The 25,660-nt window shown below is 39.5% G+C and overlaps 1 protein-coding gene across 7 annotated transcripts in view; it reads right to left on the reverse strand.

Moving 5' to 3' along the window:
• Nucleotides 1-25,660, reverse strand: part of spag17 (sperm associated antigen 17) — a 266,599-nt gene that overhangs the window by 50,740 nt on the left and 190,199 nt on the right. For all 7 annotated transcript variants that reach the window (XM_063050679.1, XM_063050682.1, XM_063050683.1 and 4 more), the window contains 6 exons: nt 25,539-25,652; nt 21,746-21,797; nt 19,991-20,087; nt 18,549-18,602; nt 14,679-14,781; nt 8,514-8,583 (listed from right to left, as the gene is read on the reverse strand). In XM_063050679.1, coding sequence (XP_062906749.1) covers nt 8,514-8,583; nt 14,679-14,781; nt 18,549-18,602; nt 19,991-20,087; nt 21,746-21,797; nt 25,539-25,652 — 490 coding nt within the window. The remainder of the gene's footprint in view (nt 1-8,513; nt 8,584-14,678; nt 14,782-18,548; nt 18,603-19,990; nt 20,088-21,745; nt 21,798-25,538; nt 25,653-25,660) is intronic.

Raw genomic sequence — 25,660 nt, forward strand, 5'->3', positions numbered from 1 at the left:
TTAGAATTTATGTGGAAACTGTAGACAAGAAATTGGATGAGAGAAAGTTCCTTTGTGCCTACTCTTATGCAAAAATGGTCTGTTTCATATGATTTTTGTGCATGTCATACATTATTTTTCTTGTGAAGTCCTGCTGATCAGGAAATTGAATCTGGCATTTCCTATTGTAATTTATCTTAATATTGTTCAGTTCCCTTTTGCATTCTTTGCACTTCTTAAGAGCCATTGCCCCAAAGCAGTTGCCAACAATTGAACCAAATTAAAAGTGACTATTTTGCTAGATATATTTTCTACACAAACACATAATACAATGTTGCAGTCCACATAATTGTTGGTAAAAAGTACCATAAATTTACGCCCTAGCTCTATTTATTAATAAAATATAAGGTTCTGAAAGTCATAATATTTTCATCTTCAAAGTATCTTGTACTCTTAATAATAATCATCTTTAAAAGCAAAAATAAAAAAAATTGACCTATTTACCATTATTTTCTCTCAAATAGTTCAGGAGTATTTAAAGCATGCTGTCAAACAACAGCATGGTAGATTCTCATTTTCCATCATGACTTAGAACATACTGAAAGACTAAATGGCAGTGCAGAAAAGAAGTCAAAGTTCAAAGTAAGTACATACATGTAACCATTCATAACCATGAGATTTGTTTTGAGGGCATACTCAGATATACATTCTCCTTTCTCACAGACCACAGTTCAAATAGTCTTTCTACGCAAAACATTAATTTCTTACATTTAGTTCAGTTTTCCATTTTGTGTTCGCTGTTCTCACTGTGGTCCCCTCCATTCGAGGAGGTAAACTACTGGTTAAGTGATCACTTTGCCAGACATATTCATTCAGTCTGTAAACATGTTCCCCTGCCCTTAATCATCTATAAAGTCTGAATAAGAATCAGAATCAGGTTTATTATCACTTTATTGTATGATGTGATATTTGTTGTTCCACAGCACCAGTACAGTACAAAAACATAACATTACTATTACATGTCTTACTGTTACATCTTTGCATGATGTGTTTAAATCTCAAGGTAGTATATAGTAACATATATGTACATTGATAATAAATTTACTTTAAACTTTGAACTACTATAAATTACAAAATAAATGAATAGTGCAAAAAAGCAATAATGAGGTCGTGTTCAATCCATGGCCTCCTCTATAGTCGTGATGAGGAACAACACATATTTCGTCTGGGTAGCCTCCAACCTGATGGCATGAACATTGATTTCTCGAACTTCTGGTAATGCCTACCCCCTCCTTCACCATTCCCCATACTCTTTTCTCTCTCCCATCTTATTTCTTTGCCTGCCCATCTCCTCCCTCTGATGCTCCTCGCCTTTCGTTATTCCATGGCCTTCTGTCCTCTCCTATTAGATTCCCCCTTCTCCAGCCCTGTATCTCTTTCACCAATCAACTTCCTGGCTCTTTGCTTCACCCCTCCTCCTCCCAGTTTCACCTATCACCTGTTGTTTCTCCCTTCCCTCCCCCTACGTATTAAATCTACTCCTCATCTTTTTTTCTCCAGTCCTGCTGAAGGGTCTCAGCCTGAAACAACGACTGTACTCTTTTCCATAGGTGCTGCTGGGCCTGCTGAGTTTCTCCAGTATTTTGTGCATTTTGCTTGGACTTCCAACATCTGCAGATTTTCTCTTGTTAATGACATAGTGTTTATGAGTTCATGGCCTATGCAGAAATCTGATGGTGGAGAGGAAGAAGCTGGTTCTGAATAGTCAAGTGTGGGTCTTCAGGATCTTGTACCTCTCCTCTGATGGTAGTAATGAAAAGAGGGCATGACATAGATGGTGAAAGTGCCACCTTCTTGGGCCATCGTCTCTTGAAGGTGTCTTTGATGGTATGGAGGGTTGTGCTATGATGAAGCTGGCTAAGTCTACTACCCTCTGCAACCTCTTGCGATCCTGTGCATTGGAATCTCCATACCAAGCTGTGATGCAATTAGTCAGAATGCTCTCACATATAAATAAATATCTATCGAAATTTGCTAGTCTTTGGTGACATACCAAATCTCCTCAAACTCCTAATGAAGTAGAGCTGCTGGTTTTCCTCCTTTGTGATTGCATCAATGTGGTGGGTCTGGGACAGATCCTCTAAGATGTTGACAGCTAGGAACTTAGACCTTTTCCACTACTGATCACTCAGTGAGGACTGATGTACGTTCTCCTGACTTGGGCTTCCTGAAGTCCACAATCAATTCCTTGATCTTTTTTTCTCCAGTCCTGATGAAGGGTCTTAGCCCCAAACATTGACTATACTCCTTTCCATAGATGCTGCCTGACCTGCTGAGTTCCTCCAGCGTTTTGTGTGTTGCTTAGATTTCCAACATCTGCAGATTTTCTCTTGTTTGTCCTTGATCTTGTTGGCATTAAATGCAAGGTTGTTGTGACATCACTCCACCAGCTAATCTATCTCACTCCTAAATGCCTCAAGACTCAAGATTCAAGATTGTTTATTGTCATTCTTCAGTACACCAGTATAAAGGAGAACAAAATAATTATTACTTCAGATCCGAAGCAGCTTTAAAAAAAACAGAATAAGCATCAAGAACATAATTAAGAAAAAAACCAAAAAAAAATATAAATATAAAAACAATCCTATAAAACACAATGTACAAGTATCTGATATATATAATACATAGACTGTGTGTAGGTAGATAATGGGAAGCTAGGTGATGTGCACGTAGTAGTAGTGGAGTGGCTTAGTGAGTGAAGATGTTGATCAGACTGACGGCTTGTGGGATGTAACTGATTTTGAGTCGTGTCCTGGCATGGATACCGTGTAGCCTCTTCCGTGATGGAAGTGGGACAACTGTCCAAAAGCAGGGTGGGTGGGAATCTTTATGATATGGCTGGCGTTTTTCTGATACCTTTCTGTGCATATGTCCTTGATGGCGGGTAGGCTGGTGCCAGTGATGCATTGGGTAGTTTTAACTATATGTTGTAAAGCCCTTCTGTCTGCTGCCTTGCAGTTTTCATACCACACAGTGATGTAGCATGTGAAGATTCTCTCCACTGCACAATGTAGAAGATTGCGAATATTGGTATGCACAGACCAGCTCTCTTCAGCCTCCTCAGAAAGTAGAGGTGTTACTAAGCTCTCTGGACTGTGGAGGATGTGTTCTGGGACTTGGAGAGGTTGTGTGAGATGTGCACTTCCAGGAGTTTTAAACTGCTTGTAGTTTTCACTGCTGTGGAGCCGATGTGAAGAGAGGTGTGAGTGGTCTAGATTTTTCTGAAGTTGATAATGATCTTCTCTGTCTTGTTGACATTGAGGAAGAGGTCATTCGCTTGGCACCATGTCTTGAGCTCTTCCACCTCCTCATTGTAGGCTGTCTTATTGTTGTTCATGATGGGCCTCATCACTGTTGTGTCATGAGCAGGCTTAACAATGTGATTGCTCAGCTGTTTGGATGTGCAGGCAAATTTCACATAGCCATCTGAGATTTTACCAACAGTAGCATCATTTGTGCATTCATAAATATCTTTTCAGCTGTGCTTAGCTATGTAGTCATGAGTGTAGAGAGGGTAGAGCAGTGGGCTAAGCACACATCCTTGAGGTGCACCTGTGCTAATCGAAAGCGAAGAGATGTTATCACCAGTCCATATTGAATGTGGTCTCCTTATGAGGAAGTTGAGAATCCAGTTGTAGAGGGGAGCACAGAGACCCGGGTTCAGAAGTTTGGTGATTTATACTGAAGTAATAATGGTACTAAATGGTGAGCTATTTATATTAAAATGTCAAGTAACAAGCACTATTGTTTTGAGCATTCCAAATTCTATTGGTAATTTCATTTTCAATCTGATGCCTTGCACTATCACATCCTTTGTGACTTAGCATGTTCTAGTCTACAGCTATCACAACCTTTCCTTCTGTTCTCTCCTTGCTTCTTTTTTTTTGGCATGTGCCTGTGTGCATGTGAGTATGTGTGTGTGTGTGCGTGCGAGTGTGTCTGTGCATGTGTGCATCCATGCTGATGTCTTTTTCATGGCTTTTGCAAGGCACGGAGTGAGAGAGAGAGACAGTGTGGCGCGCCACTCCTCACAGAGACATTTTCGCAGTATTCTTCCCTTTATTTTACGAGGTCGAGTTGCGATCTCAACACTCAACCCGGCATGGATGGAAAGTGTACTCGGGAGCAGACCCGACTGGCTTTGAACCCGGGAGCCTCTGCTCCTGGGTCTGGCGCTGATGTTCTTGCGCCACCAGCCGGCCCTCCTTGCTTCTTTTTCAACAGGTTTGAAACTTTTTTTTTTACCTTAATGTATTCCAGTCCTGATGAAGGACTTTGATCTGAATTTTGTTTTTCTTATCTAGAGATACTGCCAAGCTTGCTGAGTATACATGTTAGTCGGGAAGTGGTGTTAGGTAAATTGAAGGGATTGAAGGTAGATAAATCCCCAGGGCCAGATGGTCTGCATCCCAGAGTGCTTAAGGAAGTAGCCCAAGAAATAGTGGATGCATTAGTGACAATTTTTCAAAACTCTTCAGATTCTGGACTAGTTCCTGAGGATTGGAGGATGGCTAATGTAACCCCACTTTTTAAAAAAGGAGGGAGAGAGAAACCGGGGAATTATAGACCGGTTAGCCTGACATCGGTGGTGGGGAAAATGCTAGAGTCAGTTATCAAAGATGTGATAACAGCACATTTGGAAAGCGGTGAAATGATCGGACAAAGTCAGCATGGATTTGTGAAAGGAAAATCATGTCTGACGCATCTCATAGAATTTTTTGAGGATGTAACTAGTAGAGTGGATAGGGGAGAACCAGTGGATGTGGTATATTTGGATTTTCAAAAGGCTTTTGACAAGGTCCCACACAGGAGATGAGTGTGCAAACTTAAAGCACACGGTATTGGGGGTAAGGTATTGGTGTGGATAGAGAATTGGTTGGCAGACAGGAAGCAAAGAATGGGAATAAACGGGACCTTTTCAGAATGGCAGGCAGTGACCAGTAGGGTACCGCAAGGCTCAGTGCTGGGACCCCAGTTGTTTACAATATATATTAATGACTTAGACGAGGGAATTAAATGCAGCATCTCCAAGTTTGCAGATGATACGAAGCTGGGCAGCAGTGTTAGCAGTGAGGAGGATGCTAAGAGGATGCAGGGTAACTTGGATAGGTTAGGTGAGTGGGCAAATTCATGGCAGAAAAAAACAGCTTCCTCTCCAAAGCCTCTGTCTACACCTCTCGCCTTCTTTCCCACCCACCTGGTTTCACCTACCACCTACTAGCTAGTCCTTCATCTCCACCTCCACCTTTTCAGTCTGGCCTCTTCCCCTTTTCATTCCTATCCTGCAGAAGAGTTTTGGCCAGAAATGGTGCCTGTTTATTCATTTCCACAGATGCTGTCTGACCTGCTGAGTTCCTCCAGCATTTGTGTGTTGTAATGGTTCAACTCAAGGCTGGAATCTATGGATGTAGTAAAAGATAATATGACTGAACTTTGAAATTCGGTCACTCTGTGTTCTAAGCTCACAATCGGTTGGATATACACTTAGGACAATACCAGGCTAGTTTTTCCTGTAGGTGTCTAGGGTATGTGCATCTTGAATCAAAGAATAACAGTTAAATTGAAGCAAAATTCCTTCTGAAGGAATGTAGTTTTAGCATTCTCTAGAGCCAGAATTACTACAAGCTATACTCACCCAGTAACGCTTGCTGCTGTTGCTAAAGGCAGGATCCTCACCAGGAATACTTAGCTATTGGCTATTAGTTTATCATTTGGACTATTGGTTGAAATAAGCACTTTCATGGTCAGCTTTTTAAACTGTGGGTAGTTCAGTTTCCATTCCCGAGAAATGCAGTAATTCAATGACTTTCCCTTTGTTACTTCTTGCATGAAATCTATTTATTTAGACCAAATGAGCAGAGCAAGAGATTTGTGGGGAGTAAAGAGCTCGTAGGTAGCATCCATGGAGGAAAATGGACGGTTTATGTTTTGAGTTGAGACCTTTCATCTGAATTGAAGTGGTAGATTTGATAATAATATCAGGGCATATTGGTAGGAAGTAGGAAACTCAGTACTTTAATCAGTGAGAAATCATTGCATGTTGATATTTAGAGGAATCTGGATATCCTTATACACAAAAGGCAACGCCACCATGCAGCAACAAGTTCTTAGGAAGGGAGAAGTCCAAGTCAAAGTCAAAGTTGAGTTTATTGTCATGTGCTCAAGTATATAATGAATAGGTGCAATTAAAACATAATTGCAGCAGCACCACAGGTACATAGCATCATATGAGCAGCATTTACAAGAAAACATAAATTATACATAAACCAAGAGAATCTGCAGATACTGGAAATCTTAAGGAACACATACAAAATGCTCGAGAAACTCAGCAAGTCAGGAAGAATCCATGGAATGGAATTAACAGTTGATGTTTCGGGCTGTGATCTTTCATAAGGACTGGACAGAAGTGAGGCAGGAGCCAGAATAAGAAGGTGGGGGAGAGGAGTACTACAAGCTGGCAGGTGAGAGGGAAGTTGGGTGGTGGGGGACAGAGGATGAATTAAGAAGCGGCAGGAGATAGCTGGCAAAAGCAAATGGCTGAAGGAGGAGAAAAGTAATTGGAGAGCACAGCGGACCATGGAAGAAAAGGAAGGAGGAGGAGCATCAGGAGTGAGGTGATGGGCAGATGAGGAGAGGTGAAGGGAAGAAAGGGGAATCAGAATGGGATAGGAAAAAAAAGAGAAGGGACGAGGGGAGAAATTAAAGAAATTGATGTTCATGCCACAAGGTTGGAGGTGATCCAGAGGGAATATAGGTTTCCTCTGTGTGTTCCAGTTTCTTCCCATATTACAAAAAGATGTACTGGTTAGGGTTAGTAAGTTGTGGACATGCTATGTTGGTGACAGAAGCATGGCGGCAATTGTGTGTGACTTTCAGCACATGCTAAGACTGTGTTGGTCATTGAGACAAATGACACATTTCACAATATTTTTTGATGTTTTGATGAATATATGACAGGTAAAACTTAATCTGGTCAGATGTTAAATGCATTTCATTGGCTTTGTATCCGTACTCGGCACAATGACAATAAAGTTGAATCTAATCTAATCTAATCTATAAGAAATGACCCCAACAGACTTGCAGGCAAAGTGGTGCTTCACCTGAAAGAACTGTTTGAAGTCCTGAATGGTGGTAAGGGAGGGGGTGTAGGGGCAGGAGTAGCACTTGTTATGCTTGCAGGGATGTGTCATAAGGGAGACCTGTGGGGAGGGATGAATTGACAAGGGAGTCACATGGAGCACAATCCCTATGGAAAGTGCAGAGTTGGGGGAGGTGAGGGAAAAAGATTTGCTTAGCGGTAGGACCCCATTGGAGATGGTGGAGGTTGTAGAATGATGTACTAGAGGCTCGTGTGGTGGTAGGTAGGGACAAGCGGAACTCTATCCTTATTATGGGCAGATGTTTACAAAATGGAGGAGATACAGGTGAAGGCAGTGTCAGTGGTGGTGGAAGGGAAGGGAAATAGTGCTCCTTGAAGGAGGAGGACATTTCAGGTATTCTAGAATGGAGAGCCTCATCTGAGAATAGATATGATGGTGTCAGAAGAAATGTGAAAAGGGAATAGCATTTTACAAATGACATGGTGGGAAGAAGTATAGTCAAGATTACTGTGAGAGTAAGTAGGTTCCTCTAGCGTTCTGTGTGTGCAAAAATATATTTTTACAAGCAAATACATTTAGAAGAAAAGAAAATCTATTTTAGTGCAAAGTATTCAAAATATTGCTAAATTCCAGTTATTAGGGTTTTGTTGACTGGTTCAAGAAATTAATGGTTTAAGGGATGTAATTATTCCTTAATCTAGTGGGGTGGGACTTGTGCATCTCCTATGTAATGGCAGTTGCAAAAAGCTGGCATGACCCAGACGATGACCGAAATATAATAGTAAGTTCAAGTGTACAGGGTTTTGATGAGATCATGCCTGAAACACTGCATACACGTTTGATCTCCTAACACTGGAAGCATACATATTGTTACAGAAGTGGGACAATGAAAGTTTATCAGATTGAATTCTTGATAGTGTTTTGAGGAGAAATTAAATGGTGTTGGCCTGTCCTTCCTGGAATTTAGATGAATCAGAAGTGATAATATTAAAGCTGTCCAGATAGAATATGGGTGGATCTGACAAGATTTGACAAAAATGTTATTAAGAGGCATTTGCTAACATTTGGGGAGTCTAACATCAAGGCTACAGTACCTGAATAAGGGGCCAGCTATTCAGAAGCCTTTAAATCTTTTTAATTGTTATCTAGAGAGGACTCATATATGGAGTAACAAGACTGAGTCAACATATTGAGACTATAAAAAGGGGGAAACGTGGACTTGGTGGGAATGTGGAATCAAGGTCGAGTATCAACTATCTTCTTATTTCAAAGGGAATAGCTGAAAGTCAGGTGATCTATTCCCTTTGATACTTCCGCCAGTTTGTAATTTCAAATTAGACCAACATCTGGAGTGTAAAGTGTTGCACTACTCACCCATGCCTGAATCAGCTGATGGACCCGGTATCTTCATTGTCTGACTTCGTAAGTAATCCATATCATAGTTCTGTACAAAATAATTAAAAAAAAATATTTTTATATACATCTCAACTTGTATATGGTGCAATGCAACACCAAATGAAATAAATTTATAATGCAGATTGTCATAATCAAAATAAGGAATTTCCTATTTAAAACCCCCCCCATGTTATAAAAAATAAAGGTCAGGAATTAAAGGTTCACCTTATGGAATACAGAATGGGAAGGCTAGAGATGACTCCAAAATCAGAGTTTGGCTTTCAAGTTCGGGTTTGGGATATCTTATCTGACCTGCACAGGAATTTGCAGTGGGAGGGAATTTGAGCAGCCTGGGACTAAAGTAAAAAGTAGAACCAAAAAGGTGGTAATCTCTGGATTATTATCTGAAACACTTGTAAATTGGTACAGGGTTAAGCAGATTAGAAAGTTAAGTGCGTAACTGAAGGATTGGTGTGGGAGAAGTGAGTTTGAATTCATGGGAAACTGGCACCAGTATTGGGGAAGGAAGGAGCTGTTCCATCGGGACAAGCTCCACTTGAACTGTGATGGGACCTGGATTCTGCTGAATCGCATAAATAGGGTTGTGGATAGGGCTTTAAACTAAGTAGCAGGGGAGGTGGGTTCAACAGATTGAAGAAGTATAGATGAAGTAAAAGCAAAAAGTGTGGATAAAGATAAAGAAAAAACAAAAGTTAAAAAAGAGAAAAGTAAGGGTGGAGTGCAGCAAGTGCATAAGAGAAAAAGATTACAAGATTTTAAAGGTACAATGAGTGTAAGAGCACTTTATCTGAGTGCCCATAGTATTTGTAACAAGGTTAGTGAACTTGCGGCACAAATCAGTATAAAGGGGTATGATTTACTGGCCATTACAGAAACGTGGTTGCAGGGTGGAGAGGACTGGGAATTAAATATTCAAGAATATCAGGTAATATGGAAGGATAGGCAGGAAGGTAAGGGAGGTGGGATAGCACTCTTAATTAAAGAAGAGATCAGGATGATAGTGAGAGATAACAGAAGATCTGAGGAGCAGAATGTTGAATCCATCTGGGTAGGGGAAAAATATCAATGGTGGGAGTTGTCTACAGGCCACCGAATAATAACATTACAGTGGCACAGGCAATACACTGAGAAATATCTGAGGCATGTAAGAATGGAACAGCAGTTATCGTGGGGGACTTTAACTTGCACACAGGTGGACTGAATCATGTTGGTCAAGGCAGTCTTGAGGATTTCATAGAATGCATATGTGATAGCTTTCTTCAACAGAATGTTGCTGAACCTACAAGGGAACGTGCTATCTTAGATCTGGTCCTGTGCAATGAGACAGATAAAGTTAGCAATATTGTAGGTAGGGCTCCTCTTGGAAAGAGTGATCACAGTATGATTAAGTTTCTCATACAAATGGAGGATGCAATAGTTTGATCTAAAACCAGTGTGTTATCCCTAAACAAGGGAGACTACGATGGGATGAGGGAGGAGCTGGATAGGGTAGAATGGGAACACAGGCTATATGGCGGGACAAATGAGGAACAGCAGAAGACCTTCAAAGAGATTTTTCACAGCATTCACCGAAAGTATATTCCATACTTAATTAAGGAAATAAAGGAAGCATCAATCTAAATGCTTGTGCATACAAAGTTGCCAGGGGTAGTGGGAAAGTGGAAGATTGGGAAAACTTTAAAAAGCAACAAAGAAACACTAAGAGATCAATAAAGAAAGGGAAGCTAGATTATGAAAATAAAGTAGCACAAAATATAAAAATGGACAGTAAAAGTTTTTATAATTATTTTCAAGCAGGAAAGCGTGGCCAAAGTAGGTCTCTTGGATGATGAGAAGGGGGAACTGATATTGGGTAATGAGGAAATGGCCAAGGCTTTGAATGACTATTTTGTGTCAGCTTTCACTGTGGAAGATGTATCTAACATGCCGAAGAGAGATGATATGGATGTAGTGGGAGGTGAGCACCTTGATACAATAGCTATCACTAGAGAGCAAATCTATGGACCTAAAGATAGATAAGTCTCCCGATCCTGATGGAATGCATCCCAGGGTACTGAAAGAAATGGCAGAGGTTATAGTTGAGGCTTTAGTGATAATTTACAAAACTCTCTGGACTCTGGGCAGGTTCTGGTGGATTGGAAGACAGTGAAGGTCACACCACTGTTTAAAAAATAATGTAGGCAAAAGGCGGGTAACTGTAGGCCAGTTAACTTAACATCTGTAGTTGGGAAAATGCTTGAAGCTATCATTAAAGAAGAAATAGCGAGCCATCTAGAAAGAAGTAGATCCATCAGGCAGATGCAGCATGAATTCAGCAAAGGTGGGTCCTGTTTGACAAAGTTACTGGAGTTTTTTGAGGATATAACGAGTGCAGTGGATAGAGGAGAACAGATGGATATAATTTACTTGGAATTCCAGAAGGTGTTCAATAAGGTGCCACATAAAAGACTTATCCATAAGATAAGGATGTATAGGTTGGGGTTGATATATTACCATGGATAGAGAATTGCTTAACCAATAGAAAAGCAGAGAGTTGGGATACATGGGTGTTTCTCTGGTTGGCAACCAGTGGCGATCAGTGTGCCACAGGGGTCGGTGCTGGGTCCACAACTGTTCACAATATACATTAACAGTCTGGAAGAGGGGACTGAGCGTAGTGCATCTAAATTTGCTGATGACACCAAATTGAGTGCAAAAGCAAATTGTGCAGAGGATACAGAGTTTGCAGAGAGATATAGATAGGTTAAGTGAGTGGGCAAGGGTCTGACAGATGAAGTACAGTGTTGGTAAATGTGAGGTCATCCACTTTGGAAGGGAAAATGGAAGTTCAGGTGGTAAAATAGTAAATGATTCAAATGGTAAAAGATTGCAGCATGCTGCTGTGCAGAAGACTTAGGAGTGCTTGTGCATGAATCGTAAAAAGTTGGTTTGCAGGTGCAGCAGGCTATCAAGAAGGCAAATGGAATGTTGGCCTTTGTTAGAGGGATTGAATTTAAGAGCCGGGAGGTCATGCTGCAACTATACAGAGTACTGGTGAGGCCGCATCTGGAGTACTGCATGCAGTTTTGGTCTCCTTACTTGAGGAAGGATATACTGGCTTTGGAGGCAGTGCAGAGGAGGTTCACCAGGTTGATTCCAGAGATAAGGGGGTTAGACTATGAAGAGAGATTGAGTCACCTGGGACTGTACTCACTGGAATTCAGAAGGATGAGAGGAGATCTTATAGAAATATAAAATTATGAAAGGGATAGAAAGATGGAGGCAGGAAAGTTGATTCCACTGGTAGGTGAGTCTAGAACTAGGGGACGTAGCCTTAAGATTCAGGGGTGTAAATTTGGGACAGAGATGAGGAGGAGCTGCTTTTCCCAAAGAATGGTGAATCTGTGGAATTCGCTGCAGAAGCTACCTCAGTAAATATATTTAAAACAAGGTTGGAGAGATTTTTGCATAGTAGGGTTATGGGGAAAAGGCAGGTAGGTGGAGATGAGTCCATGGTCATATCAGCCATGATCTTATTGAATAGTGGAGCGGACTCGAGGGGCTCGATGGCCTATTCCTGCTCCTATATCTTATGTTCGTTTTTATCAAGTTATCTATACAGAAAGAGTAAATGAAGATCAGGCAGTTGACCTGCAAAATAACTGAGGCCAAAAGAAATGAGAGATCAGAGGCTGATGTTACTGGCGAGGTCAAATGGGGTTTGGGTTTATTGGGGAAGGAGGTTTGTGTGATGGGATTGGGTGGGGGAGCTGAATGAGATAAGATTGGCGGTGTGGTAAATTTTACAAAATCACACTTTTGCAAACTAATAGGCAGATCAAGATCTGATTTTCTTGAGTACAACTAACTTAGGAATCTGAGCAAACCTATCTAGTCATAGTGGTCTCAAGCAACTATTAGCCTCCATATTATATACACAAAGAACCAAATATATATTTTTTCATAAAGAACTACAAGGTGAGTGTATTATGTTCTTTTGCAATACGGTAGTTTGTGCACTATTTACTGGCACTGTATATGCTTCTTGCCTCCCATAAAGGGGGCAAAAATTATTTTTTACTGTGCCACTGAACTTTGAAACCACTGTTTGTAAGAGACTTTTGCTTTGAATTATGTTACTGGAATTAATGAGTCATTCTCCCAGATTGCCACTCTAATATATCAAGCACAGTGCCTATACATCCCACAGTAAAAGATGGTATAGTGGTGCATATTGGTCTTTCACAGCACCAATGGCCCAAGTTCAATCTTGATTTTATGTGCTGTTGGTGTGGAGTTTGCATGGTCTCTCTTTGACCACGTGTTTCCACTGGATACTCTCTTTTCCATCCTCATCTGAAAGACATGTGGGTTGGTAGGTTAAATGGCCATTGTAAAAGCCACTGAGTATAGGCAAGTGGGAGAACATGGGAATGATAAAAACAATAGGATTATGTAAGATTAGCATAGATGTGAAATTGATGGTTGGCACAGTCTCAGGGATCTGAAGGAACTGTTCCTATGCTGTGCCTCCTTTTGACAGTAATTCCTTAGTAAATGACAGAGATCAAAATAACACCATGAAGCCACTGGATCCTGTGAATCATGCTTATGGATGTGTTTTCCCTAACCTAGTAATTCTAGAACTAGGTAATTTCAGGACTGGAAAAAGTCACGCATAGAAATTGTTTTACAGTGCCTCATCATTTTCAGTGCTGAATGACTGGAAGTTCATTTATTGGAGCCGGTCCCAATGGGTTGCTTTCCATTGAGATCAACATGACGGGAAATTAAACAGGCACTTCCAGTCACAAAGCAGGTCTGTATATTTCGCCCTTGATTTACAAACGTTTGTAATTGAATGGCAGAAAAGATATGAAGGGCAAAATTGCTTAGTCCTTTCAGCTGGTTCAACAACATAGTTCTTCAAATCAAAATGTTGTAAGTCCACAATGCTTAATTCCATTCATAAACAGCATTTATATTGAGAAATTTATACTGTATAAAATCAGAATGGCCCTTAAAATATAATCTGGAAAATAGAAAATGATCAATGACAGGTAATATTTATGCTGCACAAATGTCAGGTAATGAGCAATATAAACAAGAGAAAGTCTAAACATTTACCTTTAACATTCACTGGCGTTACCAATGTCTAGCTATCATCCTTCTCCCCACTCCTCTCTCCTGACAACACTATCAATATTCTGAAGGCCACCATTGATAAAAGCTGCACTGGGCTGGCCAAGAAACATTTTGGCTGCTGGAGCAGTTAGAAATTCTGTATCTTGCAGTGAATGACTAACTGTCTGGTTCCTCAAGTCTTTCAACATTTACAAAGCATAAGCTAGAAGTGTGATGAAATATTTCAGCTTGCTTAATTGGGTGCAGTTCCAAGAATTTCAAGATCATGTACTTGTCTGGCATCCTAACTTCTACATATTCATTCCTTTCACCATTGTTGAAGTTACTCACCAAGATACACCAACAGGCTCTTCTAAAAACCTTTAACGTCTACAGCCAGGAAGACAAGTGGCAATGAAAATATCACTACTTATACATTACTGGCTGCAAATCCTGAAACTCTTAACAGGAACTTGATGGCAATACTTATACTTTAAGGAACTGCGAAGGTCGAGGCGGTAGCCCAGCTTTAAATGCCTCAACTATGAAACTACGTTTACTGTACAAGTGCAGCTAAGCTAAAAGAGTAATTAAAAGAGTGATCCTGTATCCTCAGTGGGAACATAAGAAATTAAAAAGGAGGTTCAGGTGGAGGGATACTACATTATAATCCTACTTCTTCAACCTCTGTTTTTTGTTAGTGTATCTACTAATTTAAATTATAGATATATTTACAGTGATCCTTAATTAGCTCTCAATCATTAATTTCATCTTCTCAAATAAATCAGTTAGGTTTCTAAAGCATGATCATTATTTTTAGAAACAGGATGACATCTATTGTAACATTAATATTACTTAGCTTTCTCCAATCAGCTTTGTTTTTGACAAATTCAACTTGTTTGAACTTGAAAAATTTGATTATTTGTAAATTAAGATGTTTATCTTCCTGATCAATGGAAGAAGGCTCATTAACTTTTTTACGCAGTATTAAGCTTTAACAAAAATAAACTAAAGCAATACCTGAGATGTGTCAAAAGCCGTGTCCAACTCAGAATGAAAATATGGTGGGACAATCATGTTCCTCAAAGCTAATCTGCAGGCTTTATCTGCTTCAAGCTCCTGTCTGTTAATACATAGACAATTATAAGATATATAAAAAAAAATCACATCTGTTTGCATTTAGAATCAATTATAGTATGCACTTAAGGTTGTGGTAAAACAACATGGTTCCTTAAGGTTGTTATAGCTGGGGTGGTAATGGGGACAAAGTCCCACTACCTATTAAATGCTCCCAATGGAGTGCACCTCGAATAGCCTCTGACAACCAAATCCAACTCCTGGTCTTCACGCATGGCTTAGCTACTAAGCCCGTTGGAACCGTTTCTACTGACAGAAGAAGGGGCAAAGGCGGGCTAATGGAGCCTTAAAACCAGTTGCTTCATCCTGATGGGGCTTGTCAGCTGTGGCTGGCAGCTCATTTAGGAGAAGGAAAACTCTGATCTCAAATCTCTGCTGCCTCACGACTATACCCACTCATAGGGAAAGTTTCAGGAGCAAACCCTGAGGAGCAATCCTGAGCTGGAGTGCCTAAGGCAGTCCTACATTGACTTCAATGCTGACTGGCAACTCCTGCAACGCTGCAGGTACCAAACTGTATCGATCTCTGTCGTTCCTTTGGGTACATCAGATGGATGGAGAGAGTGAGCTTGCTACATGGGCAACAGCTTGCTCTCCATATTGTACTGCCTGGGCTTGTGTATCTAGACAGCTAGGACACTATATCCATGATCAACTCTAAATGACAGAGCCCTCTCACTCACTCAAAACAATACGGAAATTTTTTTTAAAAATTCTGGATTTCTTTTGAAGGTGTTACTGATATTTTTATTTCCATAATACAAACTTTTGAAAAGTAATTTGCTAATTTACTTGCTGATTTTCAGATTTTTCACAACTTGCGGGATGCAAAATCAATACTAAGACAAAGCAGGTCACCAGCACTTAATTATTTCTAAGCACATATGACATGAAATATTGATTTCCAAAGACGCATGTGGCAATAATGCTAAACCTATTGAAATGAGTGTTTAGTATTAATTACTGGTAAGTAGTTGGATGAGTGCTTGCTAAACTCCAAATATTTGGTTTAGAATTTAAATCGTTCAATGAAATCTGAATCTCAAAACCAAAAACTCAACCCACTATCAGTGGCCAACAAGGAAAATTACATTTTCAGAGGATTATATATTTAATTAATAACTAATTCAGATGCCAATTCCTACTTTTGCTCTACAGTATTACACAAGATAATATAAAGCCACCTTTACCGAGGAAGCAGGTAAGAACATCTATTATTCAACTTCTGAAGATTAATGTGAATATACAGTGCCTATTAAAAGTATTCACACCTTTGAAGTTTTCATGTTTTATTGTTTTACAACATTGAATCACAGTGGATTTAATTTGGCTTTTTTTGACACTGATCAACAGAAAAAGACACCTGCGTCAAAGCGAAAACAGATCTCTACAAAGTGATCTAAAACACAAAATAATTGATTGCATAAATATTCATTCCCTTTAATATGACACACCAAATCATCAGAGGTGCAGCCAGTAGGTTTTAGAAGTCACATAATTAGTTAAATGGAGATCACTGTGTGCATTCAAGGTCCAAATGCTGGAGAGTCAGAATCCTGGCAAAAACTGCACCATGAAGACAAAAGAACACTCCAAGCACCTTCGTGAAAAGGTTATTGAAAAGCACAGGTTAAGAGATGGATACAAGAAAATTTCCAAGTCAGTCAATATCGCTTAAGAGTACAGTTAAGTCAATCATCAAGAAATGGAAAGAGCATGGCACAGCTGTAAATCTGTATCAAAAACTGAGTGACCGCACAAGAAGGGGACGAGTGAGGGAGACCACCAAGAGACCTATGAAACTCTAGGGGAGTTACAAGCTTCAGTGTCTCAGATGGGAGAGACTGCACATACAACAACTTTTGGCCACGTACTTCACCATAGAAACCATATGGGAGAGTAGTAAAGAGAAAGCCACTGTTGAAAAAAACTCACATGAAATCTCAGCTAGAGTTTGCCAGAAAGCACGTGGGAGACTCTGAAGTCAGCTGGAAGAAGGTTCTATGGTCTGATGAAACCAAAATTGAGCTTTTTGGCTATCAGACTAAACACTATGTTTGGCATAAGCCAAACATAGCACATCATCAAAAACATACCATCCCTAGCGTGAACATGGTGGTAGCTGCATCATGCTGTGGGAATGCTTCTCTGTGGCAGGCCCTGGAATGGTTGCGAAGGTAGAGGGTAAAATGAATGCTTCAAAATACAGGGAAATCTGAAGGAAAACCTGATGCAGTCTGCAAGAGAAATGCGACTTGGGAGAAGATTTGTTTTCCAGCAAGACAATGACCCCAGGCATAAAGCCAAAGCTACACAGGAATGGCTTAAAAATAACATTAATGTCCTGGAGTGGCCAAGTCAGAGCCCAGACCTCAATCCAATTGTGAATTTGTTGCTGGACCTGAAAAGAGCTGCTCACTCATGATCTCCGTGCAATCTGACAGAGCTTGAGCAGTTTTGTAAAGAAGAATGGGGAAAAATAGCAGTTTCCTGGCTAGTCTTGGATATGCAAATCAAATGAAATCCTTTCAATTATTTTCTTACAGCTTTTCCTTAGACTACCCCCACACACCAGTACCAACCCTACCAAAGATCCACTCACCCCACAAGTTGATCTTCCATTAACCTCTCCATCCATTGACCTGCCTTTGATTTAATTCAACTTGACACCATTCCTGACAATGACATCATTCCTTTTGGTCTTAAAACCTCTCGACTGACAGTTGTATCCCAGACTAATAGCCAGCCTCCTATGCAGGCATTACACTTAACACCATCATTCATCATTATTCCTCCTGGCTCAACTAACACCCTGGCCATCCTCCAACAAAAGAACATATACTCTTAGTCAAGTCATTTATACCCTGATCCCTTGACCAATGACTACATTCTTGGCTGCCAGTTCTGTGACTGACAGCTGCATGCCTGTTGATTGTAACCCCCATCTGACCGGCAATGCCCATCCCCTTTTAACATAAGCCATTCTACCCCCAACCAGTCAACATCAGCCAACCTTTCTCCAACCCCTTTACTTATCAAGTTAATCCATGAAAGGCCTTCTGCCTTCTTTAGCATCAAAGCCTGATTCAGGAACCTTGCATACTACTCTATTTCAAGTAACAGGTCTGTGAACAAAATGATTGAGGACCCATGGCACAGCAACTGTTAAATGCACTTCTTTAAATTCCAGGATGTGCTGTTTATGGATTGTTGCTTTGACTTTGTTTTTGACAAGCTATGGAAGTTATTTTCCTTTGGTGGCATATATGGGTGTATATTTTTGGTGGGATGTGGGATGCTGTGTACAAAAATCTTTACGTATGGTGTAAACTGGCTGTCTAGGGAATGTTAACTAAATGGGAGTGCATGGAGATTACTGGATCTACCAGTGGGCTGTACTACAAAGTCCCTCCTTAAACTGCTGCTGCTGTTCTCATTGATCCACAGAAATCCTTCTTCCCTATCAGGGGCACCAGAGGGAAGGGTCTTGATTAGACAAGGGTTATGCCATTGTTCTGATTAGAAATGTCACCACGACACTGGAGTTTGTGCGGGTCAGTGTTGAAACTACTGCATTACTTGAGTGATGGCTCATGAATTTGGTAAACGATATATTAATCTGCCGTTAGAATAGAAAGTCATGAAATATAAAATGTTAAATATGATAAAATGTATGCAAGTCACATTTCTCTATTTTGATATACAGTATTCATCAGAAGTTACAAAGTTGAATCTTTCTTAGTTTATAATTACCTGTATTGTTCCATTGTTTGTGGCCATCGAGATGCACAGATACGTTTTTGGTTGCTGCAGACACAAGGGAAACAAATACATAGATTATGAAAGTCACTGACTTATTCATATACAAATAATTTTCATTAGGATCTAGAGTCTTGAATATTAAGGTAGTACATGCTGACATTTAAGTTCTTTGATAATAAATTTACTTTTAACTTTGAACGTTGAGATACTTAATAATCTTTAGAATTACTGGCAAAAACATGAAATAGTGCCGTAAAAAGAGCAAGTAACATATTACAAAGGAGTCACTATTTAGTACATATTAGAAATAATTGCAATAACTTCCCAAATGACCTCTCTGATTGCCACCTTTCTATATCCATTCTTTACTTGAATGAGTCTTTTAGCTGACAGCTGCAAAGCAGTCACTCCAACTTGATCAGTGCAGTCCAAACCTCCTCATATTAGAGGTTATTGCTGAAAATTCCAAGTGGAATTGCTTACTTCGTTTTGAGAAATTTCAGGCTTAAGAAGTTTCATTTACTTAGTCTGTGATTAGGCATCAAGTTTATGATGCACTTGATAATACTGTACACACTGTGATATTGACACTAGAAGTAGTTATTTTGCTTTGTAAGGCATACTTTCTTCACCATTCTTTACAGAATACAAAATTGAATTCTACATAAAATTTGAACAATATTTATTCAGGTCACATCTTGGGAAGACTGTGAGGGATGGAGAAATGTAGAGAAATACTATGGAAAAAATTCCAGGGATATGACACTTATGTTACAGAAAAGGGTGGGGAAACTAGAATTGGCTCTCATAGCAAAAGGTGGAGAGATAGCATTACATTTAAAATAATGAGGACACTAAACCCTGTGGATAGAGAGAACCTTCCCATTTATGGAAGGTTCTAGAACCAAATAAAATAGCTTTAAGCGATTGGTAAAAGAACGAAGAAGAGATGTGGAAAAGCCTAATTACACAGCAAAACGTTAATGTAATCAGGGCTAAAGAGAATAGAGGGTGTGTAAGACTAGCTGTACTACTCTTGAAGATAATGAACATGGATTTGAAGTGTTTAATGGCCTCCTCCTGGGCCATTACTCTTCTAATATTCTTCTATGAATTGTTAAATGATTGTTGTATAAGTATTTAATTTTTTCATTGTATTTATCTTTTTATATATCTAGTTACTTTAAGGCTAAAGATATTAGCTTGGTAGATGTTCAAAGATAGAACTTTGGCAATTGTGCTGTTGATGGAATTTTGCCACTGAGTGTTTTTTCGTTCCTGTAAAAGGAAACTGCTTCACTCTAATCACCCAGCATATCACTAGGTAGATTTGTTTTGGATACATAACTCCATTTAAGGTAGTTGATAGCACCTGTGTAGTCTGAATAATGAAATAAATAGCAAAACATTTTGTAAAAATTGTATTGACATACCTCTCTGAGTCTGCTTCAATCCATTCACATGTGTATCTCTCAGATACGTTCTGGAAAGTGGACGATATAGCTTCCTCATAAATTGAAGCTACATCAACTGTGTATACATAACATATAATAGAACTATAAGATGCTTGGAAACTACATAGACCATCAAGCTTATTACATCATACTAACATATTTGCATGAAATCTATAAAATTGTTGATGACATCAATGTTGTTAACAGAATCTCAGAAGACATGGAAGAGGCATACAGGAGAGAGAAATTTCAGCTGGTTGAATGGTGTCGCACAACAACCTTGCACTCAACATTGGCATGACCTAACACTTTGACCTGAGCCTAACACTTTGGTACAATCATGGTGAGGGCACCCAGCACACATGCTGTATTAGGAGTTTGAGTAACTGTGGTTTGTCATCAAAGACCCCAGCAAATTTCTACTGTTGTAGGGTGAAGAGCATTCTGACTGGTTGCATCAATCCCTGGTACGCAAGCTCCAATGCTCAGGAGAAAGAAGATGCAAAGGGTTGTAGACTCAGCCAGCTCCATTGAGCCATCATCAAGGACATCTCAAAACGCGGTGCCACAAGAAGGTGGCATCCGTCATTAAGCACCTTCACCATCTGGGACAGGTCCGCTTTTTATTACTACAACCGGGGGGAGGTACTTGAAAACCCACAGCCAATAATTTAGGAATTGCTTCTTCTTCTCTCCCATCAGATTTCGGAATGGACTGTGAACTCTACCTCACCATTCTTCTCCTGCACTGTTAATTTATATATTGTTTGTAACACATAGTAATTTTATGTCTTGCATTATACTGTCATCACAAAACAAATTTCTGACATACATCAGTGATAATAAACCTGATTCCAAATCAAATTACATTTGTTGCTATTACCAGCAGTTGATTTAAAATAGCTGCAAAATTTGCTTGCTTTAAGATTTTTAAATAGCAGAGGGAACTAGTAACAGGAAAAAATATAAAAATCTATGGATTCCTCCTCCAGAGGTGATTATTTTTACAATTGATATTACATCATTATTGGGTAGATGTTAGCTTGGATGAGAAAGAGGAAAAACAGTGGTTACACTGCTAAGAATCCCATCAAAAATGCGATTGCCATCAATGTAAATCCTGCAACATAATGAAATACAGAAGAACTTTCATTTCCCTGCTTTTGGTCTATTTCAAAATATATTAATTCTGTATTTGTACTGATGGTGATGCATTATTGAATCACCTAAAGCATGCCCTGCAGCAACTCACTATGACTCAAGGTTCCATGTGTATAGTGTGGTGAGTGAATAGTTGTGGATGAGGTACCTGTGAAATAGGCTACTTTGTTCTGTCAGGTGTTGAGTGTCCTGAACACCGTTGAAGGAAGAGGGCAAGCAGCTTTCTTTCCTCTTCCTTTCTAGTCTTGATGAAGGGTTTTGACCTGAAACACTGTCCACTTATTCCCCTCCATAGATGCTGCCTGACCTGCTAAGCTCATCCAGCATTTTGTGTGTGTTATTCTAGATTTCCAGCATCTGCAGAATCTGTTCTGCTAATAAGTTACAACTTAAAATCAGTTTCCAGTTATCAAGTACCTGATTTGGTAGCATAATCTAAAATGTTATTCAATTATGTTTCAAATAGAGAATGTTACAGCAGAATAAATATTTATCTGTTCAAATCTCCTCAGCTAACTATTCAAAAACTCCACAATTACTATCCTGTTGTCACGTAAACACTCAGAAATGTACCTTTATTTGCTTCCTTCTCTTCCATTTGTCGTAGCTCATCATCAGGTAAAGACTGTACAGAACAAAAGCATTATTTATGCAAAAATGTCAAATAGAAATAAAATGCGAACAAAACATGCTACCTTGGGGTGTGATGTAAAGTGAGAAGAACATAAATTTTCATGATCCAAGAATAATATACATTTAATAGCAATAATAAAATGTGATAAAATTTATGTTCTAACATTAACCTTGTTCTCTTCCTCTCATGTGGGAAGACATCTATTTGGACATTGGCTCTATACTGGTGATCTACAGCAGCTTTGAACATTTACAAAGAAACAGATTCATGAGAAATGGGAAAGGATCACTGATGGAAAAGAACAATAACACAAAATTATTCTGCTGCATCAAACTAGGTTTCAGTTTTGCTCTCTGAAACTGGGAGTATGAATAATGTAATTGGCTAAAGGTGATTTTGCTGCTATTACACAAAACATTAACCTGTTCTAAAGTAAATCAATTAATATCTCTTCTAAAGCATCGAAGACACTAAATAAGATTATACTAAATTATGCCAAAATTTAAGTCAAAATAGTTTACATGCCCCGCTAAATGGGGCATGTGACATCACCAATTGTAGAGAAAATAATGACAATTTATGAAATTACCGTCATCTACCCTGCAACGTGGAAAATTGCCCAGGTATGTCCTGTACACAAGAAACAAGACAAGTCCAATCCAGTCAATTACTGCTCTATTTGACTACTCTCAATCATCAGCAAAGTAATGGAAGGGGGTCACTAACAGTGCTATCATGCATCACCTACTTGGCAATAATCTGCTTACAGATGTCCAGTTTTGGTTCCGTCAAGGCCGCTCAGCTCCTGTCCTCATCAACCCCTTCGTCCAAACATGGACCAAAGAGCTAAATACCAGAAGTGAGGTAAGAGCGGCAGCCCTTGACATCAAGGCAGCATTTGACCAAGTATGGCATCGAGGTGCCCTAGCTAAAGTGGAGTCAATGGGAATTAGGGGGAAACCCTCCACTGCAGGAGTTCCTCAAGGAAGTGTCCCAGGACTAACCATCTTCAGCTGCTTCATCAATGACCTCCCTTCCATCATCAGGTCAGAAGTGGGGATGTTCACAGCTGACTGCACAATGTTCTGCACCATTTGTGACTCCTCAGATAGTGAAACAGTTCATACCCAAATGCAGCAGGATCTGGACAATATCCAGGCTTGGGCTGGTAAGTGGCAGGTAACATTCGAGCCATGCAAGTGCCAAGAAATGATCATCTCCAACAAGAGAGGCTCTAATCATCATCCCTTGACATTCAGTGGCATCACCATCAATGAATCCCCTACTATCAACATCCTGGGGGTTACCATTGACAGGAAACTGAACTGGTCTAGTCATATAAACACAGTGGCTACCAGAGCAGGACAAAGGCTAAGAATCCTGCGGTGTGTAACTCACCTCCTGACTCCCCAAAGCCTGTCTACCATCTACAAAGCTCAGGTCAGGAATGTGCTAGAATACTCGCTACTCGCTTGGATGAGTGCAGCTCCATCAACACTCAAGAAGCTTGACACCATCCAGTACAAGGCAGCCCACTTGATTGGTACCCCTTCCACAAGCATCCAATTCCTCCACCATTGATGAACAGTTGTAGCAATGTGTGCTATCTACAAGATGCACTGCAACAAAACATCAAAGTTCCTAAGGCAGCACCTTCCAGACCCACAACCACTACCATCTAGAAGGACGAGAACACCAAATACTTTGGAAAACCTCCTCCAAATCATTCACCATCCTGACTTGGAAACATATCGCTGTTCCTTCATTGTTGCTGGGTCAAAATTATGGAATTCCCTAACAGCACTGTGGGTGTACTTACACCTCAGGGACAGGAGCGGTTCAAGGCGGCAGCTCATCACCACCTTCTCAAGGGCAACTAGAGGTGGGCAATAAATGCTGGCTAAGCTGGCAATGCCCACATCCCATAAATTAATAAATAAATAAATATTACACCAAACCTCTGAGCTGATGGGGAAGGATGAGACTACCCAAGTTGATTTACATATTTTGAGAACTTGGATTATTTGTACCAAAACTTCTTTTACCCATGTTTATTGCTTATCACTTGATGGATTCACTTGAAAAAGAATTTGTGAAAAATTTGACTTCCTTAATATCCATAGCCAACCTTTGAGAAGAGTGCTCCAGATTACCGTTACTTCTTTTTGTAAAACAGCATTTTCTAAATTTAATCTGAATTGGCCTGGCTCTAATATTAGGATTAATATTACTTTTATACCCCTATGGATTTCCCTGCCAGAGTAAATTTTTTTCTGCATTTATACTATCAAATCCATTTAGCATTTGAAGCAGTTTAATTAGTTGACTCCTCGACCTCAAGGAAAAATAGCAAATTTATGCACAGGCCATATTCTGGTGAATTAATGTTGCATCCAATCCAGGTTAGTACTTGCTTCTAAAACCTATTGTCCTAGATAGAGCGTGACTATGCTTTATACTATATCATAATTACTTTTGAATAATAGACATTATTTGATGAACTGTCTCAAGTTATAGCAGTAGTTTCTTTTTTTTTTAATTTTATTTTTATTTGGATAAGGAGTTCACAATTATCATGTACTTTTTTCACACATATAACCTTTTCCATTTTTTTTATATGTATAAAACTACAATTATTTATACATTCTTAAGTACACATTGAGATGATATAAAAGCAAAATAAACATTTAAATAGGTAATTATGTACTGTGGTAAAACTAACCTATTAGGCTAAGTAATGAAATTAGTTGTTAAGAAAAATGGTAATAATAGTTTCCATACAACCCTTCTGGACCATTTCCACTGGTCCAAAATGTTGCATACAAGCCTATATACCAACCATTGTAGGTGTTTATATCCCAATTTGTTCGTGCTTGTTCCTGCCCGCAGACATAATTATCCAATCCCTATGTACTTAATTACTTAATTTTTTCATTTTTTTTTATCCCTTTCCCAAATCTTTCCCTTTACTTGTGTTAATTCTCTATTTTCCAAAAAAAAACAACAAACATTTAGACTAGGGGTGCTTACGTTAGCAATATTACTGTGTTGATGAGAAGAGCAATATAAATCATTAGGAGAGTCATCTAAAGTCTGCTCGCATTGGGGTTATATATTCAATCCATTTATTCCAGATTTGATAAAATGTTTCTTTTTGAGTTCTCAGGGAGTAGGTCAACTTTTCCATTTTAAATATTTCCAAGATAATTTCGTACCAATCTTCTAATGTAGGTGGTATTGGGTTTAGCCATTTTCTAGTGATTGATTTCTTACTTGCCGCTAAGAGGGCCTGCAGCAACTTTATATCTTCCTTCTGTTCAAGGAACAATACATGCCCCAAATAGAGCGTCTCAAAGTTCAGAGGTATCTGGGACCTAAGTACCTTAACTAATGTTCTATGAATACCTTCCCAAAATAGACTTAATTTAGGGCAATCCCAGAAAATATGAAAATGATTTGCCTCCTTGGAGCCGCACCTTCTCCAACACATCACATTTGTATCTTTATATTTTTCCTGATATGGGGTCTTGAAGTATCTTATAATGTTTTTCCAACAATGTTCTCTCCAAGTCAAAGAATTAGTCGAGGACCATTGAAAGCTGCAGATTTTCCCCCAAGCCTCCTCTGAAAGTACCAACCCCGCTTCTTTCTCCCACTTCTCTTTAATATACAGTGTATTTACATTTTTAGCATGGGAGAGTGCATTATATAGGTATAGCAGTAGTTTCATACCAGAACCAATTTGAGCAGATTGGCAGCGCGGGCAACCTCTTCTTCATTTCGTGGCTCCTTAAGCCTCATTTCATTTAGCACTTGCTCCTTCTGCAGAACACGTTCTATGTATTCCTACAATT

This window comes from Mobula hypostoma, chromosome 6 (genome assembly GCF_963921235.1).
Source record: "Mobula hypostoma chromosome 6, sMobHyp1.1, whole genome shotgun sequence".
Lineage (NCBI taxonomy): Eukaryota > Metazoa > Chordata > Chondrichthyes > Myliobatiformes > Myliobatidae > Mobula > Mobula hypostoma.